This window comes from Anguilla rostrata, chromosome 3 (assembly GCF_018555375.3).
Source record: "Anguilla rostrata isolate EN2019 chromosome 3, ASM1855537v3, whole genome shotgun sequence".
NCBI lineage: Eukaryota > Metazoa > Chordata > Actinopteri > Anguilliformes > Anguillidae > Anguilla > Anguilla rostrata.
This window is the reverse complement of record NC_057935.1, coordinates 17,943,393-17,969,562: the sequence shown is the minus strand read 5'-3', so window position 1 is coordinate 17,969,562 and position 26,170 is coordinate 17,943,393. Positions and strand designations below refer to the sequence as shown.

Sequence of the window (26,170 nt, the reverse complement as noted above, 5' to 3'; positions counted from 1 at the left end):
TTTTACCCCAGCACGAGCATCGCTGGATGCAAAACATACAATGTGAAGAAATGTCTACGAATGGTATCTTAATTACAAATTAATTGTACATTCGGTAGATTAGCTCGCGTGGGATCAATATTACCTCATTATCGACCATTCCAGACTTATAATTAGGCCAATTTAGCAAAATATCCGGCGGAGTTAAAATATTAAGCTTTTCTCTTAAAATACTTACATTCCCGGAGGGTAAATAATCCTCTTAGTATTTCTAGTGACGCGCTGACGACACGTTTGCTATTAGGGGATATACAGTAGCCGGGTCAGAAAGGGGCGGAACTTTCCAAAATGTGTTATGTGAAGTCAGAAACATGGCATTGACATTTAGAGATTGGTCGCACGAAGGTAAGTTGTTAACCACTATTTTGTCTTCATCCTTTTGAAATGGAAAGTTACATTCTTAAAACATACTGATAACTACTTTAAATATGAATAATTGTGTTAGGGCATAGGTCTGTATTTGCCCGTTTAATAAGAAATTGCCAAACGAGGCTGTGTCGGCTCTGCCATAATATGAATGCTGGTCCGTTACTTGTGGAATTGAGCGCACTACTTGAAGCTGTAGCTAATAAGAAGTCCGAATTTGAAATGTTATTTAGGAAAATGGGAAGACCATTGGCGACCTTATATATTAACTCAAGTTATTGTCCTTTGCAAAATGATATCCGTTAAAGATACAAAACATCTAGGGGATGATTTCCTCAATATCGTATTCATTGATAGCCCACTTTGCGCTAAATTAGGCTACCGACGGTAAATCACGACTTGCTGGAATGTGGGTAATAGCACTGGATCTGACACAATATAATTAAATGTCCCGAATGTAAAACTTTTTGAGATTTTGTATACTGCCTTTGCTCTCTCAGAATTTAGATAATGATCGAGAAGATTATAGAAATTATGGAATAACACTAGGCCTATGGTAAATTTAGACGGGTCAGACATAGATTTGATTGTTTGGGCACGGTAAGGTGTCATTATTGCCACCGAAATATAATCTAGCTGTGAAATAAATATTTCGAAGAGCTGTGATGTTTTGTAAGGTCGGAGATGTCAAAGGTGCAGGTCTCTCAGATCTTTTGTCGGTGAATGTTTACACACAGCGTCCTTTTCATTTGCGCGTTTAACTGTGTCATACTCTTGCAGCGTGGTGACAATCTGCGGAGCTGGAATTAAATGTTGTTTTCTCTAGATCACCACAGTCTAATCGGTGTATTGAAAGTGATGCCGTCCGTTTTGCCTAGAACTTTTAAGCACTTCATTTGGAAGATTTCGGTGCTTGTGGACCGCGTCGTCCTTGAAGCGTGTAAATTTAATGGGAACAACAAACGTTTTCATCTTGGATCATGCTGTATGCCATTTTTCATCCAACTCTGAAAAAGGCAAACTATGTGAGATTAGGGGAAAGTAATTATTTTGGGGGGATTATTGAAAGATATTATATTAAAATATGAGCTTCATGAGCGCTGTTCAAATAGCATATGCAAATGATTAAATGTAATGCAATCCCGTAATTAGAGTTCTTCCCTTCGCATGTGTTAGAAACACGTGGGGCTCCGTTTTCTGCTACAGTCCTGCTCATTCAGCGGGCACAGAGCCTTGATTAATTTTGCACCTTGCAGTCTAATTATTATGATTAGGGTTGTCAGTTCGATTCCCAGGTGGGATGGGGGCACTGCCGGTGAGTCTTTGAGAAAGGTACTTGCTTAGCCTACTTCAGTGATATCAGTGTTGATTGTATCAGAATGCTAGCTGTTGAAGAGGATTGTTGTAGTGATCCAATAGTGTATAATTACATTTAACTGTCAAGTACAGATCTATGTAAGAGTGGCTCATGTCTGCTTTTAATATGCCTGGAGATTTAATACAACAATGGTTGATTAAAGAACTTTCAAACCTACCTGTTATTAATGGTTTTGTATAGTGTGGCTTCCTTTAGTTTTTTTACAGTATTTTAATTTCTCCTTTTAATTAGAATAGAGGCTCCTAAACAATCAAGAGTTCTGTGAAGAGCTCCTAGGGAGATTCCTCAACAAAAAGGGGTTAAAAATTCCTTGACAGAATATATTGTTTTGCTTACATTTTCAAATTTGTGTTTGAACACAGCCATCATAAAACTGTCAGAAATCTCTTTAAGGCCTGCTGGAATTAGTTTGTCGAATCAGTGCACAGGTCGCAATTTTCACCATGTGTTGTGGTGTCTACCCTCCTGCAGATTCTAGGCAGATTGATTTCCCAGAAGGGCAGACACAGGTGCTGGCCACATTTTATATTCTTTATAATAGCTTCTGTTGCAAAGAGTAATATCCCCCCCCCCCCCCTCCCCCCATAGTAGTCAGTACATCAATCTGTGTGCCTTCATTTGCATGATGCAACAGTGTGGATTTCCAGAATCCTTTAATCTCATGTACAGTGTAATTTGCGCATGTACACAGGTTTTTAAAGAGGGGCTGTCTAGACATCAAAGCTGCTACCTTGATGAGTACCAGGTGATGAGTGCTCAAGCACTGGAAGTGAAACCTGTAACCATAGTTTTTGTCTCTTGGCAACATGACTGTTTGTTTATATGCTTTCTTTGTATGCTAAACCATGCCTAAATGTTAATTAAAGCGGAAGTTCTTACTTTACATTATATTTATTTGGCAGAAGCTTTTATCCAAAGTGATGTACAATATGTGCATACTGAAGGTCATTGTAACAACTACAAAATGCAGGTCCGATAATGTAAAATACTCATTTTGTAACAGTTATTCATAGCCATGAACTCATTAAGACCAGTTCACACAGTAAACATTACTCTCTGAGGTCCTAAACTGAGGTGCAGGTATGCACAGGGACACTCATAAAAATGGGGGGAAAACAGTTTAGCTTTTAAAGAATATTTTTTAAATGTTATTTTTTATGAGAATATTTTTATGATTCCATATTTCATAAATGACACGAGACTTTCAGATAAACTAAACCTTGCCAGGTTTGCACATTAATATTGACATCACTGTCGTGAGTAAATGTATGTATTTTGCTTCACTTTTTCAATGTGTAAATAGCTTCTTGTATAGATCTATTATGTGATAATATTTAGATTTAAGATAGGGTATGTTTGGGAACCACTGTGTTATAGTCCTGCAGTGTGTTTGCTCTGAATACCCTGCCATTTGCAGGAATCGTTTCACGAATAAGATGAGGCTGGATTGATCAGGAACTGAGATCGCTACGGCCCCTGAAAGGGGGATGTAAGTGTGCATCGTCAGGGTCCGTGGGTGAAAATGAGAGTGGGGGGGCGGGGGGGTGGTTCTTGTCTGCATTTAAACTTGAAATAGGATCTTAGCAAGTGAATTGGAGAAACAATAATGAAAATAGAATTTAATGCGAATCCTGCTCACTGTAAGACTTATTAAACTAAATGCTGAACTTCAATAAACATTATATTATTATGTGTATGATTTAATAAAATACTATAATAATATAGACTATTTGGGCATTTTGTAGCCTTAGGATTTTAGCAATATGGAATCCTGGCAATACTGCAATATGGAAGACCTGAGATAATTATAATGCCATTACAAGATAATAAACCACCGAAAATATGATTTTACAATGCTGTCAACAGGTCACTGTTATGGTTCTTCATCAATGAAGAGTATTTTCCTGCAAGCATTGTTGCAAATATCAATTTTTCTTTTTACAGACTAAGATGGTTGATGCTGTCCAACCACTATGGCTGCAGCTCTGTGTGTCTCTTCTGGTGCTGTCCAGAATAAGAGGTGCCTTTTTTAACATTGCATTGTAGCTTACTTCAAACCCAGTGCAGAGGCTTGTATTGAGTTCTTATGCATCATAAATGAACCCAGATTTTCATTTAGATAATAATAATAATAATAATAATAATAATAAATTATTATCATTAATGAATAATAATAATACATGTTATTATAATAATTATTATTGTTATAATAATAATAATTATTATTATTATTCAGCAATTGATGGCTGCAAAAAAGGTATGGCCTACATAAAGCCTGAATATGGATTACAATCTGGATTAATTTATGATTCATAAAAACTCAATACAAGGATAGCCTCAATTATTATTATTATTATTATTATTCATTAATGATAATAATTAATATTATTATTCATTAATGATAATAATTTATTATTATTATTATTATTATTATCATTAATGCAACATTATAATGATAATTATTGTTATTATTATTGTTGTTGTTGTTATTATCATTATTCATTAATGATGATCATCACACTATTATTATTATTATTATTATTATTATTATTATTATTATTATTCATAAATAATCATCACCATCATTTGACTTTTGTAAATGGTGCTTAAAGCACCTTCCAAAATAAATAAATTAAAGGACAGAAAAAAGAGGGCAGGTGGACATTACAGGAAGACATAATAAATGACTAGACGGCAGATAAGAAAATAACAATCCTGACTCATATACTTAAGTATATGTCTTAAGTACTGTAAAAACATTAAAACAATGAGAGTTTAAAAAGCAACAATTCCAGGTAAATTAAAAGGGACATTTATAATTTAACATGATTCAGCAGAACTGATCTCATCCAGAAGGAAAGTTTGGGAGACTTTGTATACAAAGAAGCATGATCACTCGTGGATTTAAGTCTTGAAAGTATAGGTTTAGATTAGAGAGCAAGCTTTCTCAATGGATGGATCTGAAGCACTGGCTTTTCTAAACAAATCAAAAGTTATTACTCTCTCAAAGCAAGAGGCAATAATGCTGACAGCACCTGATAGCCTTGCCCAGTTTTGGTGTCATTATCGCCTCTTTCCTGTCACTACCATCAGCCATACCATAGCTAATTGACACAATAGCAGCCTCACAGACATACAGCACACCCAGGTCCTTAAATGAGCACTGTAAATCGAGTACTAGCCTTACATTTTCAAACTATTGATGTCTATAGAAAAGGGCATGACACATACACTATACGACCAAAAGTATCTGGACACCCCTTGATCTAGGGCTGTTTTTCATGGTTTGGGCTCTACCCCTTAGTTTCGGTGAAGGCAAATCTTAATGCTACAGCATACAGTGACATTCTAGATGATAGTGTGCTTGCCCAACAGTTTGGGAAAGGCCCTTTCCTGCTTCAGCATGGCAATGCTGCTGGGCATACAGTGTGGTCCATGTAGAAATGGTTTTGTCGAGAACGGTGTGGAAGAACTTGACAAGCCTGCACAGAGCCCTGACCTCAAACTCATCCAACACCTGTGGGATCAATTAAAAAGCCAAGTGCGAGCCAGGCCTGATCGCCCACTCAGTGCTCAATCTCACCAATGCTCTTCTGGGTGAATGGAAGCAAATCGCTGCAGCAACGCTCCAACATCGAGTATAAAGCCTTCCCAGAAGAGTGGAGATTGTTATAGCATTAAAGGGTGGACCAACTCCACATTAATACCCATAATTTTGTAAGAGATGTGGGATGTCAGGTGTCCACATACATTTGGCCATGTCGTGTCGCTTCATATTTAACTTTTTTAATTGATTTGCCATTCATGGATCTGACACGTTTTGGACATGACGTACTCCCCAGGTCAGGTGTCCGCTCCCCCGCACCTGCAGGCCCTGGTAGGCCTCCCCTTCACAATAGGCTGCAACTTAACCCTGGGACCGCAGGAATCTCTGACGCAGGTACGATGGGAGGACGAGAAGAAACAGCCCCTCCTGATGTACCAGCCTGGCCAGGCTGCCAGCTTCATCAGCCACCGTGTTGACCAGACCCCCTCCCAGCAGTACTACAGTGCCATCACCATCAAGCGGGTGGAGCCTGGCGACAAGGGAATCTATTTGTGCAAGTTTGACGTGTACCCGACCGGGCTGCGGACAGGGACAGTGCAGCTGTCCATCACCGGTGAGTCCCGCTTGTTGGTCCCAGTGATCTCACACCCCAATTTGTATTCTTTGAAGAGACCAGATGGTGAGGTCATATGAGGCATGTTGTAAAGGCTGTTTCCATGTTTTGGAGAGCTGGTTTAGATGCCTTTTTTTTCTTTTTCAGTGTGCTGAAACAGCCTGTCCACTGAGCTTTTATTTGTTTGAATTTTGATGTTTCCTATTGGACATTTTTGTTGGGGTGAACATATGATGTTGCTGAACTGGATTACCAATGCTTTGGTTTAGCAACTTCTTGTTATGTAACATAGGACAGTATAACAAATAGACAATTCTCAATACAAACATTGCATTTATTATGTTTTTAATGCGCGGGAAAGCAGGCAAACGTTTAAAAAAATATTTTACAATTTTATAATTTTATTAAATGAGCCAATACCAGGCAGAATTTACAGGCTGTGTACTACGGACAACAGCGGTATGCTCCAGAACAGGCAAAAAAAGAACAGAAGTGAGGGATGTCTTGTGGTTCCTGGCGCAAATTCTAGTCGTAATTGTGGCCAGTTGGTGTAAGTCTCAGAGCAAAAATTGTCTCCAGATTTTCTTGTGAAATATGTTGCCTCTGGAGTTGGCTTCACTGTGAGAGGTCCTGCACCTGCCTTAATCACTGGATGTAGCCAAGGAGAAAATTAGGCCTGATATATGTGTGTTTATGAGTGCCTTCCTCCTGCAAAGGATCTGAGGTTAATATCAGGCAGCCATTTTAATTTATTTTTAAAGCACAGACAAACCATTTTGGACACTGGAGTGCCAGCACTTCATGCTCAAGTAGATTTTTTTTCCAGAGACTGTTAATCTTGTGGAAAGTTTCTTTTTAAGTGATTTTTGGGGGATTTGATACTTTTGAAAAGAAGCCGCATGCAGCACTGTGGCTATTGTGATGTAAGCATTTGAAGAGTGGAGTAATAATCAAGTTGCTGGTTGTGCAATTTAGGAGCTCATTAGGTTTAAGTGTTTTTTTTGGGTTCAAATGAGCCGTCAGGTTCCAGCATGGCGCAGTGATGAAAGGAAGTGGGCGGGGCTTAGGCTTCAGGGTTGAGAGCACCACCTAACCTGATTTCTCACCCACCCCAAGTGAAATACAGTTTGCTTCTCCCCTCCGCTGGAAGAATGTGACTCCTTCAACAGAGCTACATCCTTTTATCATTAGCACTGCTTATGTTACCATACCCATCCTTCCTCTGGTGCTTAACCCTGGATCCCATTAGCTAATGTGGAGCTGTGTAGGTTCTATGTTTGATTGTTTAGTGGATGGTCCTATCCAAAGTGTCAGAAAATGTCAAAAAAGTGTCACTTAGTGTACAAACGTCTGTAAAAAGCAAATGGCTACGTCTAAACGTAAGCTATTGCATCAGTGGTCTAAACTGAGAATGCTAAGCTGCGCTAATCCAGTGTCTGTATCCTGTCCCCAGCGAGAGTGACTATGGAGGGGAATAAGACAGCAGTAAGCGGGAAGCTAGCGATGCTGTTCTGCAGCTACGGCCTGCCAGAGAGCGTCCAGCAGGTCCTGTGGAAGAAGACGGCGGAGCAGGGCGACACCAGCAACGTGGCCTCCTTTGCAAAGCGAGCCGGTGCCACGGTGACCGAGCCTTTCCGGGAACGGGTGTCCGTGAGTCACACTTTGGGGGAATCCCATCTGTCCATCAAGCCCGTGAGAACTGAGGATGAGGGGTGCTACACATGCGAGTTCAACACCTACCCAGATGGCAGCAGGAGTGCCACGGCTTGTCTCACCGTCTATGGTACGGGCACTGTGGGTGGCCGTGTAGTATAATGGGTACAGAATCAGGCCTGTAACAAGTTACGGGTTTGATTCCCAGGTAGTGCACCTCCATTGTACTCTTAAACAAGATACTTAACCTGAATTTTTTCCATATACATACAGCTGTGCAAATGGATACTATATATAAAATCTAAAAGTCACGCTGGATGAGAATGTCTGCTAAATGCCTATGTTTTTTTTTGCCGTTAAGAGAACAAAAAAAAAACGTGTTGGTGAAGTACTTTGTACAGATTCTCCACAGAAACCAAATGGTCAGCTCCAACCATGGTGAGCCACTCCATCTCTGATTCTAGTTTTCATTGTTACTCAGCACTTAACTGACTGATTAAAGGAGTCAACACAGTTTTATCACTTTGGCTGTTTTCTAAGGTCTGATTCAGTTCCTGTATTTATGGTGAAAACAAAAAGCAGCAGTGGACTTCAAGGGCCAGATTTAAACATGCCTTTCCTAGGAGTGATTAAGGCTACATTATAGTATATAGTATATACTGTAGTATATACTATACTCCTTCGTGACCCTTTCATGAGTATTATACTGTAGGATGCTTAAGATGAACATTTCAGTGGAAACAGTAGAGCAACTAATTTTAAGAATACAAAGGTTCATCTGGTTAGTACTTCAGAATTCCTGAATGGGCAAATTAGTATCCGAAATAATTTAGGCTGATGTTTTAAAATCCAGTTGTGCGTCAAACGAAAAGTAAAAATGTAATATTTTTCCTAATTTCTTCCCTTCACACTTTTTGTTTTGATTCATATGAAGTATGGCAGGATGTAGAATTCATGGAATGTAAATTTCCTGTTAGAGAACCATAACTCAGGGAGGGAAATTGTGTGTGTGTGTGTGTGTGTGTGTGGGTGCACGTGTGTGTGTGTGTGTGTGTGTGTGTGTGTGTGCGTGTGTAGTTCTATTTATGTGCATACTTTGAGGGTCATGTAAAGGTCATTCTGAGTCATTTGTCTTTAGTGTTTTTTAGTGGTTATTCAACAAAAGAGGGGAAACAAGGAGGAAGGAAATTATTTTAAAGAAGCAAATGGCTACTGAATGTGTGTGCGTATGTGTGTGTGCGCGTGTTTTTAGTCGTGTGTGTGTGTTCCGTGCTGTGTGTTTTCTCTTAACCCAACTGTGGCACAAAAATCCAGAAAAAAACTTGTGCGCACATCACAGCATAAGATAGCTTTCAGGAGCTAGTCACTGCTCTTAGTCATACATACTGATACTGTTCAGGAGACAAGTCCCTGCTCTTACTGTTCATACATACTGAGTACTGGTCCAGGAGACCAGTCACTGCTCTTACTGTTCATATATACTGAGCACTGGTCCAGGAGACCAGTCACTGCTCTTTCTGTTCATATATACCGAGCACTGGTCCAGGAAACGTATCTCTGCTCTTACTTCTATAATAAATACTGAGCACTGGTTCCAGGAGAGAGTCACTACTCTTACTGTTCATATATCTAGCTGCAGGAGTCACTGTGTCCAGCAGGAGGATGAGTCACTGCTCTTACTGTTCATATATACTGAGCACTGGTCCAGGAGATGAGTCACTGCTCTTACTGTTCATATATACTGAGCACTGGTCCAGGAAACGTGTCTCTGCTCTTACTATTCATACTGAGCACTGATCCATGAGATGAGTTGCTGCTCTTACTGTTCATACTAATTGCTGGTCCAGGAAACAAGTCACTGTTGTTACTATTCTTCATTCTTTCTGACAGTCTGGTGCCAAACTCTGAAGCTGGAGGCACAGGTGCCTGACCAAGCAGTGGGATTGTGGCCTTTCTATGGCACATTTCACCAACCTCATGGTGCATTTGGTTATTCAGGACCTCAGATAGGCCTTTCCGAAATTACCTCGCTTGTGATCTTTTTAACAATTGTACATTTTTAAATTTGCGGAAGTGTGAATTCATTGCAGATGTGTACTGAATTTAGATTTCATTTTCACCTCTTTGGGAAACAGAATGCAGGCAGGCAAAGTACAAAGCGATATGTGTGCGCTCACGGCAGCAATAGAGTTGTTGAGTTAACGGGACAGTGCTGTGAAAGAGGCAATTGTTGCAGGACGGCTGATTAATTCCCCCCCTCCCCCCCCCCCGCCAGCCCCAAACAGCAGTGGTTCTGTCTTCCACAAAATCACTGCCTGTCCTCAGCACAAACCATAAGAAAGAATCAGTGACTAAAATGGTTCTTTTCCCCTTTAATTTTCCCTCTATCTCTCCTTCTTCCTCTCTCTCTCAACTTCCTTCCATCTCTCTCATTCACTCTCCTTCCCTCTATCTCTTTCTCTCACCTTCCCTTCATCTTTCTCTTTCTCTCTCCTTCCCTCTATCTCTTTCTCTCTCTCACTTTCCCTTCATGTCTCACTTCCACTGAGAGGGAGTATGTCATCCATGACGTTAGTGAGACTGTAAGAGGTGATTTCAGGCTTTGAGCTCCCACCCCCACCTAGCTTAATCACGTCTTTGTGCTCATTTTGCTCGTCAGTTGAGGCGTGTCATTGTATCCGTCTGCGACAAATATAGAGGCTTTATCCTCTGTCTGATGAGCAGGAACCGAGCCTGCTTATTGTTAGTGGCTATAGTATAGGTGGTTGTTGTCTGTTTTTACAAGACAACGCCAGATCATTCATTTCATTACATTTTTTTTTGGCCGACGCTTTTATCCAAAGTGACGTACAATAAGTGCGTCATTCATCTCTAGCAAGCAGGTTACATTGGCTGTTTTACTGTTGCTGACTGCATGTACAGGGATCACTGTGGGGTCGGGAAGCAAAAATAAACAGAGGATTTAATTTTCACTCACTGCCATTATGTGATATGACTGTTCTGGTATGACAACCAACCTGACGACAACCTCCAGAATTCCAAATATCTGAGGCCAGCGCCACCCCCCTCGCTCCCCACCAGCCCCCCAATCTTCCCACAAATTCTCAACTGTCTCCAAGAACTGAGATCACTGATTTCAAAAAAGGCTCCACTCATCAATACACCCAACCGTGCCAACCTTATTATGGTTCATTTGATATAGGAGACCATTCCTAGTATATCCAGGTTAAACTTCCAGAAATATATTGTCTGTGAATGTTTTGTGGATTTATCCTTTTTTTAGATTTTCATATGCTACAGGTAAGTTCATATAGGTTGTATAATGTACACTCATTGAAAAATGTACCCAGCAACAGGCCCTTCCTTTGTGTCTCCTGCTGTTTGATGCAGGGATGTTTTTTTTACGGAGCTGCATTTTCCTTCCTTAGCTCTTTTCCTCTATTTCCCAACAGGGAAACATGTTGCTCCCGATGTTTCTAATTCCGTTAATGAACAATGAACTTCCTGTTGGGGCAGAAGTGAGGCTTTTGTAACTAGGAATGCATGCTCCACGTGACCAGGGTGTCCATCTTTGTTTTCTTGCGCACTGGAATTTCTTGACCGCGAAGAGCGATTCAGACAAACACGCATGCAGTGCAAGTTCTCACACTCTTATCAGAATCTGGCTGCTTTTATAAAGATCACACTGACATCACTCCTTTTATGTGCTTTTTTGTTTTGTTTTGTTTTCTCCTCTCTCAGTTCTGCCCAAACCCGAGGTGACCTACAGGACCGTGTCTGAAGACGTGATAGAGGCCAACTGCACGGCGCTGGCCCGCCCGGCGGCCGAAATCGTCTGGAATGTGGCCGGGGACAACAAGACGCTGGGCCCGGCCGTGTCCTCGTCGCTCCAGCAGGGAGACGGGACCACGCTGGTCGTCAGCACGATTTTAATCCAGGCCGACCTGCTCGACGACCAGTCTGTCAAATGCTTGGTCTTCCACCAGGGCCTGGATTCCCCTATGTCTGTGTCCATGAACATCAAGAGTAAGTGCAGCCTGACACGCACTGAAGACCTCTTCAGATTGCACCATGGCTCTCCTGGCCCTTTTTAGATATGCTTTGTTTTTCTCTTTATTGGATTTCCTTTTGAATTAATATTATAGGTATAGCAGTGTAAGGCAGGTTATCTGTCTAACTGTGCCTCTTTTGTTACAATACAAATTGCTGTTTGTTTGGTTAACATTAGCCTTAGTGGTTATAAATGGAACTCTGGTGTTCTTCACTACTGTTCATTGCTCTTGATGAGCGCCAAATGATTGTAATGTAATGTAATGTAACTTCAGCAAACAAGGGAATGTCCGGTCACAGATTCTATAGACTCTAACTCTATAGACCAGTTGCTCAGCTTTTTCTGTGGTTCTGGCTGATAAGAAGAGTTACCTGGTGCTATATTGCGGCACGGAACTTCCATTGCCACACATACTGTGAAATATTAATTAAGTTTTTGTTGTCGATTCAACCTGAGGGGTTAGGGTAGGATTTTCAGTTCAGAGTTGTAAGGAGTATCCAGCCTGTACAGTCACCCTCCAGTCCTTAGCAGGGGACTCCTAACTTATTGATCCATTCATAAATGAAGGGAGACTCTACAGATAAGTGGGCCAGTGAAAGCAAAGTGGTTAAACATTTATAAGTCCATTAAGGTTTACATTAACCCTCCCTCTGTCTCTCTCTCTGTCTCTCTCTCTCTCTCTCTCTCTCTCTCTCTCTCTCTCCCCATCTGTACCCACGTAGCACCCTGTTCTGGATTTACTCCACAGGAAATGTTTGTGTCCTGTAAGCTGATGTCTGTAGTCAAGGACATTAACCTTTCATGTGTGGTTTCTGCCAGCCAGCTGAAAGCTGATGTCTTTGACTGTGATGCTTTTATTCCACACTCACCCGCCTGTGTGAATATTCAGACCGTCCCAAAATGCATCCGGTGAAAATAAACATTTGTAAATGGTCACAAGCCACGAGACCTTGGACCAGACAGCACTAGATGTTTTATCCCTTTTGAGGTTCTGTCAGCCTTTGTTTCTGTGTGCCCTTCTTTCTGTTTATCCTTGTTTTTTTTTGCTTTGCGTGTGTTTTTCATTTCTGTGCCTAGCAACCAGGAAAAATTAACAACATTATCTTCAGGTCGAAGAGTGCACTGATCCCAGGTTAGGCTATGAGGTTCGCACCCCTGTGACGAATCGCGGTGATAGTTGTCATGTGGGCTTGGTTTTATTTTGCCATGTAGCTAATTGTTAAAACTAATGACAGACTTAGATAATATTAGAAGAACTTCATAAAACAGCACACATGCTGAACTACAGAATCAGTCTAATAAGATGGGGTGATGTAAGCTATTGGATGTCTGTTCAATAGCTAAGTATATTTAGGAGTAAAATTTTCTATTTTTCGGCTGTTGACTGAGTCAACATTTGTATTGTGCTTACTGAGTGTTATTCCTGGCTGAAGCCAGTCAGTTAAATGTAAGCCAAGATAATCAAAAGATAACAGTGTGCATGTATTGAAAGTTCACGAAATTCCCATGTATAAATAGCTTGGACATAGCATTGTTTGTCTTGTTATAACCAGCTGGGTTTCAGTGTGTGGATGGGCACCAGGGTGTGGTATCCAGTGCTGGCTGTGCCATCAGCATTCAGCCCCAAAATTTGCCATGGCTGTGCCATGGGAAGGAATGTCTCACTGCAGAGGAGCACCCCCTCTGGACAGTCAGGTCCCTGCAGTCTGCTGATTGTAATCCCTTGATGTAGTGAGTACGTTGGTCAGCTGCTAGACTGCAGAAAACAAAAATGTAGTGCCTGCCAGAGAACGTGAGCTTTTCTGTGCTTTCCAACATGGAAGGACAGCATTAAATTGATGAAACAGCCCCATCGATACAACTGATGTTTAAAATTAGGTGAAAATAAATAATTGAGAAAAAATTGAAGTAAAAGAAATTGAGTAGAGCTTCAGTATTGGGCCATGCTTTTTTTTAAGGTCATTTTGAATATCATGGAAGATTTTCTCTTTCAAAATATCATATATACATAAAGGCATTTCCACTGACCGTGGAACAATCAGAATATCAGATCTGAATCTGTATGTGATTGTTCAAGGCTCAAGGTCTTCCTCAATGGGCAAATCACTGCTCCTAGAGGACAAAAGACTGTACAGATTACATTTAAAGAATTTCCTGTTTTATCAAGTGCCTCTGTTTGGGCTCTGGAAAGTGCAGTTTCTCCGCCTTGGAGTTTTCTCTGTCACATAACTTCCAGACATATGAAAGTTATGTCTGGACAGTGCAGGAAAAATAGCTAATATAAGAATTTACTTTCCTCTCCCTTGAATTCAGTGCTGTTTTTAGTCCTACACAATTGTGGTTTTGGGTATTTGAAAAGACATAAACATAATGTCTATTTTCCTGACAGTCACAAACAAGAAGCCGACAAATAGTCTGAGCAGGGATACCACTGCATTCATATCTCCCAGATGCCTTTCCTTTTCTAGTGGCTGTTATAATTGATCACAGTTTTCAAATTGTGTGTGTGTGTGTGTGTGTCACACACCCTCTGCTGTGGATTATGATTGTTCAGATATAACTGTTTTTAGACCTTTAACAGAGCATTCAGTAACTTGAAACTTCTGGGTTCCCATGAGTATAGTGGTCTAAAAACTATCCATCTGTTTAAGAAACCCCAAAATAGAAAGCTATCATTCATAAAAAGTTGAGCTTTTCTTAGGAAGAGTTAGACGTTTTGGTTTCAGGACTGTTACGTCCCTTCAGACCCCAAGAGAAACCACGCGATTGCAGCACTTGCAGATGTTAACTTTCCCTGGAAGAACAGATGGCTTTTGGAGCGATTTGGGCTTCAAGTACAATTGTCTCCTGTTTTGTGATGACCATACTCATTATACTGATGATATTATAGTATCATGGTCAGTGGTGGAGTTACACAGGTCCTCTTTTCCTTGTACTGGGCTCAGACTGATTTGTAGAGTTTAATTTAGGTGTATTTGCTGTTTAGTCTAATCTAGATTATTATAATCATATTTATATCTACATTATTATAGTCTATTATATATTTAGTCTATTATAAAACTTTTTCGAACTTGATCCCTGAATATTCATGTTCCCTTTATTATTTACATTTAGTACATTTATTGAAAATGTGGCAATGAGTGGTTCATGAAAATAATACCCACCATATGAGATAGAAGTTGGAAAACCTTGGAATAAGACCAAAAGTTTTTCTAAAATTTCTCTTGTTCAAGTCGATGTTAATAGTCAGTATAAAATTTAAGAATTCTCTTTCTGCTGTATATTTTGCTGTCGATTTTTGCTATGCAATAGAGATGTCTGGCTTTGTGATAACCTGTGCTTTTTGAGTAAAGACCAGTTTTTCCTATTTAAAAAAATATATTTCAGATGCTCTTGGTATGGGCTTATTTTCCTAATGACTGTACTGTGTGTATTTGAGGGGTCTTTCCTGTTGTCTGTGCTGTGTGAGTTTATGGGGTTCTGTCACTTTTTGTGTTGCAGTCGGCAAAGCCCTTGCTATCCTCATCTCAGTGACCACTGTGGCTACGATCCTGATCATCTGCATGTGCATCTGCCTATGGAAGTGCTTCATCCGCAGAGATGGTGAGTGCGTGTTTTTTTGGGTGCGGCTGTGTGCGTGCAAGCCTGTGTATGTACATTTGTGTATGAGAGTGAGTTTGAGTGAGTGTGTGTGTGTGAGTGTGTGTGTGTATGTGCGGGTGTAAGAATGTGAAGATTGCTGTTGGGCTCAAAAACAGAGGTAGATAGAGAGCAGCTAGTTTGTGCTTATGGTATTACCATAAGACATAGGGCTCTATTTTCCACCGACGCATGGCGTGTTGCACTGGCAAAATAGTATTTTCATCATGGATTTTGACACGCCTGAGCCATTTGACAATTTCCTGACTCACCATGAGCCGAAGTGAGAGGATAGCTGCTGTTGAGCATGTGTCAGTCAAGATGGGGAAGCGGACTGCAATTTTGGTGCGGCTCATTGCTATTTTCTGGTCCGTCTGGTGTGAGATTTCATCCGTGCCACCCGCCTGCTTAGGCCAGGTCTACAGCATAAATTGCAGCCTAACGTAGGGCGGATTGCTAATTTTAGAGCTTCCCATTCAATGCGCATATGGTCACAGCCTATTCAAAAGCCAGTCAACAGTTTTCATGGATCATATGCTGTCCGGTTTGACTTTGATATGAATCCCAGAAGCAGGAAAAGTGCATACTTTGCATTTATTTCTGTTTTCTTTTTTTAAATAATTTTAATTCCTGTGATTATTTCTATTTTTATATGTTTATTTGTTTTCATTTTAACGGACTTTATTATGTGATAGTTACGGTACTGGCCTGAATTATGGGTAGATTGCATTTATAAACATGTCAGATGACCGAAAACCCATGCCATGTGATCTTATGTACTACTGCACTGCAGGGCTATGTGACTCAGATCTGTGAAAGCCATAATTAGGAGCCTCCCATTTTGCATAGCCATGGAAACAAAACTGTCCTAAAGTTATTCCAGGTCATTTCATGACCTGGCTACATGAGGACATTGGACATGGGCTGTTGCTCAAGAAAACTGGAACTTTCATTTATCTCAGTCATATAATGGTTAGGGAACTGGATTTGTACCTCAAAAGTTTGTGGGTTCATTTCCTAGGTGGGGCACTGATGTTGTATCCTTGAGCAAAGTACTGAAACTAATTGCTTCAGTAAATATTCAACTATATCAATGAGTTTTATGTAAAAGAGTGCAAGCTATGTATGTTGCTATGGATCACATGGGAGTATTTAGTTACCCAAGCTGTGAAGATGAAGAACTTGACAGGGAGACGATCTCGGTGGGACTGCTTGGTCCCCTTTTCCCAATGCCGAGAGGGTTAAAACCTGCAGAGCACGCTGGCATTGTTTTCCAAAGCAGGAAGGTGCAGTGATGTCACACAGGACATGGGCAGGTGGAAAGAGCCAAAGACAATGTTCCAATCCCATGAGCACCCCCACCTTCCCGAAAGCCCTGACTTTTGACTCCCCCCACCTGTGTCTGCGTACAAGGTGGCAGCTTTTGAAGGATAACGGTGCGAGACAGGACATTGCTGTCAACTCCCTGGCAAAATTATTAATACGGTATATTTTTATACACAGTATTGGATTGGAAAGCACCAAACCATTTGGTGGTTTTATCAGGTACTTTATTTTTTGTTGGGAGGGGAGGGGAGTTCCAGTAAGTAATTTCTCCAGGTGTGTCATTGGATGTTGCATGATTTGTGAAGAGTTTTCAGTAATTACACATAAATGTAATAGATTTATTAGTCTTTATTAGTCTACTCACACACACAGCTTGGGGAGTTTATTTTGGTCATCACTAAACTCACCAGGCTCTTTTGTGAAGAACATACTAACAGTAGTGTTTAATTGTGAGTAAAAAGTTGAGGGGAAATATTCCTAAAATCTAGGTTGTTGTGTCATGGTGGCTTCAGTAAGTGAACTATTTGCACTCTCACTCTACTTCACAATGTTATGTGCAAAGATATAATTGCATTCAGCCCTAAAGCACGTTTATTATGTGGGTGGTACCAGACCTCACTTTGTGGATATATTGTAATTGTAGCTTATGGGAAATGAAGGACGTGTGGTGCAATGATAGCTCTGTCATTAGAGCTGTAATGAGTTGTAGGGGCGTAGGGTGCTTTGGAGGGGGAATTGTCTGGCACAGAAAACCACATGGGTCAGCAGTGCCAAGAACACTATGAGAAATTAATAAACTAAGTTCCCTGAAGCAGAACAGTTATCATTGTTTAAAATCTTAATTCAAAATGACCGACACGCAGAGCAAGTTCGGTTAGGAAACACTTGCTGCAGCTGAACATTGGTTGGCTGCAGCAACCACATGTTCTCATAGTTAACCAATCACGTGTACACATCACTGCATGTTCTCATACTGAACCAATCTCATACTCAACCTAGCACACCACACTAATGGATTGTCTTTTTTAAACTGACAGTCAGATCTCTCAGGTGCTGCTGATTGCTTGCGCTTCTGCGCTTGCTGCAGCTCACAGAATTGCGCTCACCCTCCACCACCCCAGCTTCCACCTGATCTGCTTCTAGGTACTTGGGTAGGGGTGGTGGGGTATTTCTCCCTTTTAGTTGGGGATATGTATCCGGATCCCTGTATGATAGGTTATTGCACCGCTGGAGCGTACACCAACATATCGAAAGCAGATCCATTCAGCGCTAAACCAAAAATAACTACTTAGCATATTCATTTACAGTATATAATTAATCTAAATACGTGAGTTCTCCTGACTGAAATGACATATTCCAAATTATATTCCATCAAAAACAGCTGCACTGTTTTTCAACTCTTTCGAGTTTGACGAGTGGCTGTTCGTGGGGTTTAGGGAAAGGGATGAGCTGAAATCGAAAGCACTGGCCAAGGAGCCTGATCAGAAAAAAAGACCAAAAGGATCTGTGTGTCTGTTTGTGTGTGTGTGTGGGGGGGGGGGGGCAGGGTACATAAGTGTTTAACAATTTGAGTGGTACCGGAATATGCTCTGTCACATCTTGAATCACACTGATAAGACAACTTTTTATAGCCTGGATGAATAACTTGCAGCTGAACAACAAAGAACACCCATCCTAGTCACATGCCTGACCTTCATTCCTGTCAGCAGCTCTAGTACAAGAGCCCTGACCATGTTACTACCAAAATGTAGTTGTAAACCAAAACATGCAAAGATGAAAAATTATAATAATATGTTGTATTTCCAGTGACACATTCTGCCTCCTTCCCATTACAAATATTCAAACACACACACACACACACACACACACACACACACATATACACACAGTCAGAACCACTAACCCTCACAATTACTCACCACCAGACAATTAACGGACTCATTCGCCATGGTATTACCGCCCATCCACACAGTGCAATTAGGGTGTTGGCCAATGTTTTGGTTCTGTCTTTGTCTTGGTCAGAGCCTTAATTTCACCAGACAGTGTTGAATGGTGCATGGGGGGTTGGGGGGGGTGGAGGTTCATTTATATTTTTAGAATAAGGACAAGTGTGTGTGTGGTGTTTGTCCATAGGTCCATCCATGACCACTGATCTTTAATCACCATTTTTTGTTTTGTTTTTGCTTTAGTTTTTTTACAATGTCGTGTCCATGTTCTGGGAAAGCTGAGGCAGATCAGAGCTGTCCGTCATCGCTGTGCCAATTTGAAAAATCCGTGTTTTGAAAGACAGGAGGTGTGGGAGTTGTCATGTGGAAAAAAACCCGGCCAAAAGGGAAAACTACAAGAATAGTCCTCCTCTGTCCGGAACTGCATGGACATTGGGGTGTGAACCGAGCACGTTAATCTGATTTTCTAGTTGGGGTTGTTTTTCTGGGTTGGTGGCATTCATTTTATAAATGTGAACTTTTTCGGGAACCTTAGTCATTCAAACAGGCAAGTTACAGCTAATGCTTTGATGTTGCAGGAATTTGGAAAATACGTATCTTATTTTTACTGTAATGACAAAACTATCTGCTGGGCAGACATTGTAAATACTGCTGTTTTCTATATCCCACTTTTTAGACATTGTGTACTTTGTTTATTTTCAGATTTTTATTTGCATCTTTGGCAGAGAGGGATGTGCCAGCTGTGGCCAAATGGAGTTAGGATGAGAGTGGTTCTCATTCCAGGGCAAAGAGCATGTGTAAAGAGAACTTACAACTTATCGGATTGTTTTGCTCTAAACATATTGGACGTTTTATCCAACATAGAGTTGGTTGGATTTACTGATGCTCCTCCAGTTTGAATTGCCTCCTCCACTTGAGCACAAAGTACATGTATCATGTTTGCCAAGAAGTAGCAGCTGACCTTGGGTTTATTAACAGTGAAATTATCCAGAAGCTGAGTGGGCTTCTCGCATCTGTGTCAGGGTGGTCAGGCTTATGTTACCACAAACGTGGTAAGCTAGGCTGGGCGATTGCACAGATGTCATCCCTGCTTAGTTTACCACTTGTGCAGGCATGCGGTTTACAGTACGTTTCCTTTCTCCCTTGCACCTGCAGCATGCGATTGGGGATCTGGGCCATAATTTCTTAGAGCTTGGAGGCGGGGAGTTGTATTGTGGGACAGCCAGTCCTCCCGTCCAGACCCTTGCGGTTTTCCTCGTAGGCAGGAGAGTAAGGGTGGGAGAAAAGAATAACAACGCCGGCCAAGCCTTTGAGCAGCGCTAACCGCATGGTATTTATTGCTACATAAAAAGTGTTAAAGGCCTGGCTTGCTCTGTAGCCTATACCGCTTCAAAGAATGCCAGAAAATCAAAGCAGAGAATTCCAGTAACATGCCATTCTATGGCTATGCATATTGGGCCTTTGCTAGATGGAAATTTAAAGCAGTGATTAAGTTTCATGAAGTTCCTTAACCGTCACATTATTTTAAAAAAATAGAATATATAACAGGATTGTCAAATGACCTCTGGTAGTTTTTTTAAGGAATATTCTGACAATATTGACTACTGCTTTGTCTGCCATAGCCATTTAAAATAAAACTCAAGATATGGGGTGTCCCAAATAGATAGACAGACAGACAGACAGATAGATAGATAGATAGATAGATAGATAGATAGATAGACCAAAGGGTAGTTTCAGCATTGTACCAGCACACAATCCTTCTTCTTATAAAATTACCTTTTCTGACACACCTGCTTTAAACCCACAATCATTTTAATTACCAGCAAGTTTTGGCTTTAATCATCAGTCTCACAACAAACAATGAATGATTAGCTTAAGGTTGACCAGACAATTATTACACAAAATTGGTTGAAAACAGAATTTCAAAATTGAAGACATACAGTATGTTCCCTTTACACATTTAATTTTTTTTCCATCAATCATTAATGTAAAAGTAAATGGTCTTCATCTTCGCATATATACTGTACATGCTTTCTTATAATTTTTTTCAGATAATTCTGTCCTTTAAGAAGGCACACATTTAGAGACAATAAACCATGAAGGAGAGAGGGAAACAGATAAGACCCATTAATCATTGAAACTGAGTGTTTACAAGTCCATGGAAATCCAGGAAGTGAAGGGAGTGACTATTTCCTGTCTTGCAGAAAAGGAAAGCTTGAAATTCCCACTCTGTAGCATGAGGAAGGCATTGGTCACTCCTGATGGGCCTTCAGATAATCATTCAAGAGAGGAAAAGTTTGCTTTATTAGTCTAGTAGGTTGCTGTCTCCTCAGACCATCCCAACTGTCTTTCGAACTGTCATTGTGTTTTTCAAGCTCAAAAGTGACACCTATTGGTAGAAAGGAGCAATTGATATCATTTTCTGATGGTGTAAAAGATAGTTTACGGGCAGTTACAGAAACAATTGCTCGCAAATTTCAGTTATGCTATTTCATAGATGTTCCTTCAGGATATTTAGAATGTTTTATTTTAAAATTGTTTTTAGTTTAAACCTGTTCTTGAACCATCTTTGTTGAAGGTAAAGAAATGGGGAAAGCCAAGATGCAGCATGTATGCATTAAATGTAGCTCTTTTCAGCAATACTTTATAAATGAGACATTCCGGTCAGGTAGGCACCGTAGGACTTGCCAAAAATGCTGAACATATGTGTCCCAAATGGTTGCAGTCTGCAGAACATTCACCGGGGCATATGTTTTGCGTTTGGTGTGTATGTGTGTGTGTGTATGTGTGACAGAGAGAGAGAGAGCTTAGTCTGAAAAGCATGAGGGTGAAGGGTAAAATCCAGTTAAGTTATTGCAGGAATCATTTTTCATAACTATTATTACCATTATTGCAATAATATTTTGTTTCCAAGTTTCCAGTGTCAGCCAAATTTTGATAATGTTACTTTTTTTGCACATGGATATATATTGAAAACGTGCAGAAGAAAAATATTTTCAGGTCTTTTTCATGTCTTTTCAGGTATTATAAAAATAATTTTAAAACAATATGGGTTAATAAGTGAGAAGAGGAAGGTCGTTCGTGCCTGCCCTTTGAGAAACAAAAACATACAAACGTCTTGGGCATAATGGAGTTAATTATTTGCGCAGGCTGTTCCTGTTTAAAGATGTGTGTGTTTTTTGCAATATCTCCCACTGAGGAGTTTTGGATCAGTTAGCCCCTCTCTGCCCAGTGCGGCTCCTCTGAGAAACAGGGAAAGGGTGCAGCACAGGGGCTATGCACCCACAGGAGCCGAAGTTTGGAGCGAGTCCACTACTGCCATAGAAACTCATTGAGCCAAAGCACCCCTCCCTCCCTCCCGCCCTCTCACCCGTCTCATTGCCCCCCAGTTTCCATGGCTACCCGCCATGTTTGTGTCACCAAGATCACCGGTGCCACCCACTGTCTTGACGTCTAGACAGTTCACTTAGTGAGCCCCACGACCCGCACATGAGCATATGGAAGGACGTGACTTCTGTGACCCACTGCTTATTAAAGGCGTAGCCTGACATACAGTACTGTGCAAAAGTCTTAGGCACCTGTCAAAAAATGCTGTACAGCTAAGATGCTTTCAAAAATAATGAATTGAAAGGTTATAAATATAAAAAAAATAATAAAAAGGGCAGTAAATATTTAGAAACTAAATAAAATCAATGTTTGGTGTGACCACCCTTCGCCTTTAAAACTACATCAGTTCACTTAGGTACACTGTCCGGTAGTTTTATAAGAAAATCGGCTGGTAGGTTGTTCCAAGCATTTTGGAGAACTTGCCACAGTTCTTCTGCAGATTTTGGCTGTTTCGCTTGCTTCTGGATTTCCAGGTAATCCCAGAGACCCTTAATCAAGTTTTTATCTGAAAAGTAGTCTATTACTTTATTTAACAAAATACAAAAATGTATCTGTAAAATTTCATTTTTTGGAAAATTCGTGGTGGAACCCTCCGTCCCACTGTTTCACTGTGCACCTCTGCATTAGCCATTGTGTGTTATAGTAGCTGTTCATACTGCGCTGTGTAGTTTTTGTGCCTATTCAGGAATGAAAACTGGTGGTACAGCATAATCCTCCTGGAATTTGCGTGTGGCACAATGGCTTTGATGGCTGTACTTGTGTTGTTGTGAATTCAGTGATTTTCACCATATGATTGACACTGAAGCCTTGGCATTAACTCTTGTTATTGTCTTTACCTATCTCTCTGTCCCCCCTCCCCCAAACTCTCTCTCTCTTTTGCAGATTGAGCTGTTCAAAGGACCGAAGAAGCTCCTGGGAACAACAGTTTTCAGCCACACAGCTGATATCAAGGATTGGATTCGAAATGAACCAAAACACTAGAGACGCATTCGTTGGTCGAAACTAAAAAGAAATTATCTATTTTTAACCATTTATTGTTGTAAAAAAATTCTGGAGTTCTCAACTCGAAACATGACCATTTATTTGTATTATTCAAGGCTTGCAGCACTTGGCTAACCCTTGGTGGTGTCCTGTGTTTAAAAAAAGGATGTTGTAATTGCATCATACTATTCACAGAGATGGAAATGAAGCCTGCTGGAATCAATGGGAGATATTAACACATGGTTCATTTTGTGACGGGGACGGTATGTGACTGCTCATTGCCCTGAGATGAAACACAGCTGTGGTCCTTAAAGCACATCCTCCCATTAGAAAGCTAGAAGCCATGTATGGCCTCCATCATATTTTTTCAAATCTGAAGTGCTATTTACTGCAGGGCCTGGGAAAGGCTTTGATGCAATGGCCTTTCTGTCAGTGCCCTGGTGAAAAGGGGGGGGGGGAGTTTGAATCACGATGACACTACCCTTTGTGAGAAGGAGTACAGAATTTCCCCATGTGACATTTGGCTGGAGTCCGAGAATTTACCTCTGTAAAAAGTAGTAAGATGTTCACTGGTTTTTTAAATGCTGCCACTGAAAAGCTGAAAGCGATTACGCAAAACCCTGTGTAACTGCAGAACATTTTAAAGGGTGGGGAGTCAGAGCTTTTTTTGTGTTCTACATTTTCTATTTTGTTTTTGTGTTATCCATTTTCTACAGAACTTTTCAATTGATTATTATGTTATGGAATGTGAACACTCAACTGAAAGGTATGACTTGGGTTTAAGGTCGGGAAAGGCACTCCCGGACGGATGTTTGTCATGACTTGCACATTCTCCCCCTGCACAAGACGTGTCACCCCCTCCCTATCCCCCCAACCACCCAAATCAGCACAGTGTCAGGTATTATATTGTGTGGTCTGATCCTGAGGTCAAGCTCTATGGTGTTGAGTTGCACTGACTCCCAGCTGTTGATGCGCTACAAACATGTGTTCTGCAGCTTGACTGCAACAGTAAGCAGAGGGGTGATGGGGAAGCCCCGTGATTTCTAGGGTGTGTTCGCACATGAAGGGCACTACTAGAAAGGAAAGGAAAGGAAAGGAAAGGGGTGGTCCAGTCCTCGTAATGGAAATCAGTAATACAAGCTGTGGTGCTGAATCACTTTAGGCCAACTCCCTTCAACCTGTTGGGAGTATCTATACCTCAAGTACAGTGCTGTGCAAAAGTCTTAGGCACCTGTAAAAAAATGCTGTACAGCTAGGATGCTTTCAAAAATAATGAAATGAAAGGTTATAAATATCGAAAAAATAATTAATAATTAATAAATAAAGAGCAGTAAATAGTTAAAAACTAAATAAAATCAATGTTTGGTGTGACCACCCTTCACCTTTAAAACGACATCAATTCTCTTAGGTACACTGTCCGGCAGTTTTATAAGAAAATCGGCTGGTAGGTTGTTCCAAGCATTTTGGAGAACTTGCCACAGTTCTTCTGCAGATTTTGGCTGTTTTGCGTGCTTCTGGCTCTCCAGGTAATCCCAGAGACCCTTGGAACCTACTGAAAAGTAGTCTATTACTTAAAATATTACTTTATTCAAGAAAATACAAAAATGTATCTGTAAAATTTCATTTTTTGGAAAATTCATGTTTGGAAATCTCAAATTTGCTCTTTTCTACTGACACACTAATGCAGAAAACAAAAAAAATAAACATCCAAGACCAAATATATACGATATATTTAAAAATCTAGGGTGCCTAAGACTTTTGCACAGTACTGTATATGCCATTGAAATTATTTTTAAAAACTGCAAGTCATTTAAGATTTATCTTTTTTCCTGAGACCTGTACTGATTGTAATGTGTACTTGTCTTTACCTGGTTGTCTAAAGATTTTTAAAAAATTAAGTTCTGATAAAGTTTCAAAGAATAGATGGCAAGAAGATAATGCTGCAGTTGTAGATAATGGACTGTTTCGTTTTTAAGCTTCAAATTGATCAATGGAGTATAAAGAAAATAGTTCTGGCAAATGCCTGAATATTTTCCAGGCAGTTTGATTAAATATAAGCTTTTTGCACACAAAGAAAGCTGTTTTTTCTTCTTTTTTTGTACCAGTGAAATTTTATAATCATATCTGCATAATCATGTGCAAGACCGTGGACACCAGAAATGGCCATAGGTTGTGGAGTCTTTACTTCATGGTTTGTATTGGGTCTGTGTGACAGGCCTTTAGAACGATTATGTTTCACAAGGTGACATGGTCTGTACTTCTACTACAGGTGCCACTTTCAGCACCCAATGTTCTTGTGTGTATGGGGTTATTTATGTATACAGTGCTGCCATGTTGGGAAAGAAAGAAAAAAATGTAAAACATTTAATGCACCCTTTGTCATGTTTGAATTATGTTATATTTTTAAGAGATATACCGTGTGACAGTAGGTTTTTTACTGAACTTGTAAAGCTTTTAATCTTATTTGGTACCATAGCAGTGTTGTGTTCTGGTTTGAGAACTGATTTTGTAACTAGAATGATGTTTGGTCAAGTCCCAGTTGGAGCAGGCATATTGCTTCAGTAAATATTCAGCTTTACAAATAGAGATAATATGTTTTGAAAAGCTTTTTAAATGACACTGATTAACTATCATTAATTAAAAAATTTAAATTCATAAACAAATGTTCATATTAAATGCATTGTTTCTCATTTTTCATGTTGAATTCTTTCTTTCATTCACACACTGGTAATCTTCGTAAACCTTTGTCCTTTTGACTTGCACTGTACTGTACAAGATCAATAGCAAAAGTCATGGGAAATGTATACTGACATTAAAAATATATATTTCAGTATGAATCTGTGTGTTTCCTGGTTATTTGGACTTAACCTTTAAATTGCGATAATGCACGCTTGTGCACAAGAGCCTCCTAGCAAGGTATTTCGTAATCAACTGTCGCCAAACAAAAATTTGGGACTTACCAAACAGTGTGGATATCATTGTGATTTACGATAATTTTGAAAAAAAAGAAAACGCAGCGTATCTGATCCTGAGAGTGAGGCCAATTGGTTTGAGTCATCACTCTCACTGGACTGCGGTGTTTTGCATTCTCTGTGAATTTTTGCTGATATCCCTTCTCACGGTTTCCTGTTTGTGCACACGAGAATAGGACATGCGATAATGCTCTGCTGAGGGAGTTTTTCAGTAACGTGTGTGTTGGGGGGAAGCGAAAATTATGAAGGTAATCAGGTTTTTAAGATTTAAA

The 26,170-nt window shown here is 40.3% G+C and overlaps 1 protein-coding gene across 1 annotated transcript; it reads left to right on the top strand.

Moving 5' to 3' along the window:
* On the top strand, positions 1–25,763 carry zgc:113337 (uncharacterized protein LOC503741 homolog). Its single transcript, XM_064326578.1, has 8 exons — positions 1–384; positions 3,201–3,272; positions 3,728–3,803; positions 5,626–5,943; positions 7,397–7,726; positions 11,338–11,622; positions 15,149–15,250; positions 22,828–25,763. Exons 3-8 carry the CDS (start codon positions 3,734–3,736, stop codon positions 22,830–22,832), a joined length of 1,110 nt encoding a protein of 369 aa, XP_064182648.1. The 5' UTR covers positions 1–384; positions 3,201–3,272; positions 3,728–3,733; the 3' UTR covers positions 22,833–25,763.
* The last annotated feature ends 407 nt before the right edge of the window (positions 25,764–26,170 follow it).

Bases quoted from the DNA above. Each gene is read 5' to 3' on its own strand.
- zgc:113337 (XM_064326578.1), top strand. From the start codon at position 3,734: ATGGTTGATGCTGTCCAACCACTATGGCTGCAGCTCTGTGTGTCTCTT. The intron at 5,944-7,396 runs GTGAGTCCCGCT...TCCTGTCCCCAG, and splicing joins AGTGCAGCTGTCCATCACCG to CGAGAGTGACTATGGAGGGG. The intron at 7,727-11,337 runs GTACGGGCACTG...CTCCTCTCTCAG, and splicing joins GGCTTGTCTCACCGTCTATG to TTCTGCCCAAACCCGAGGTG.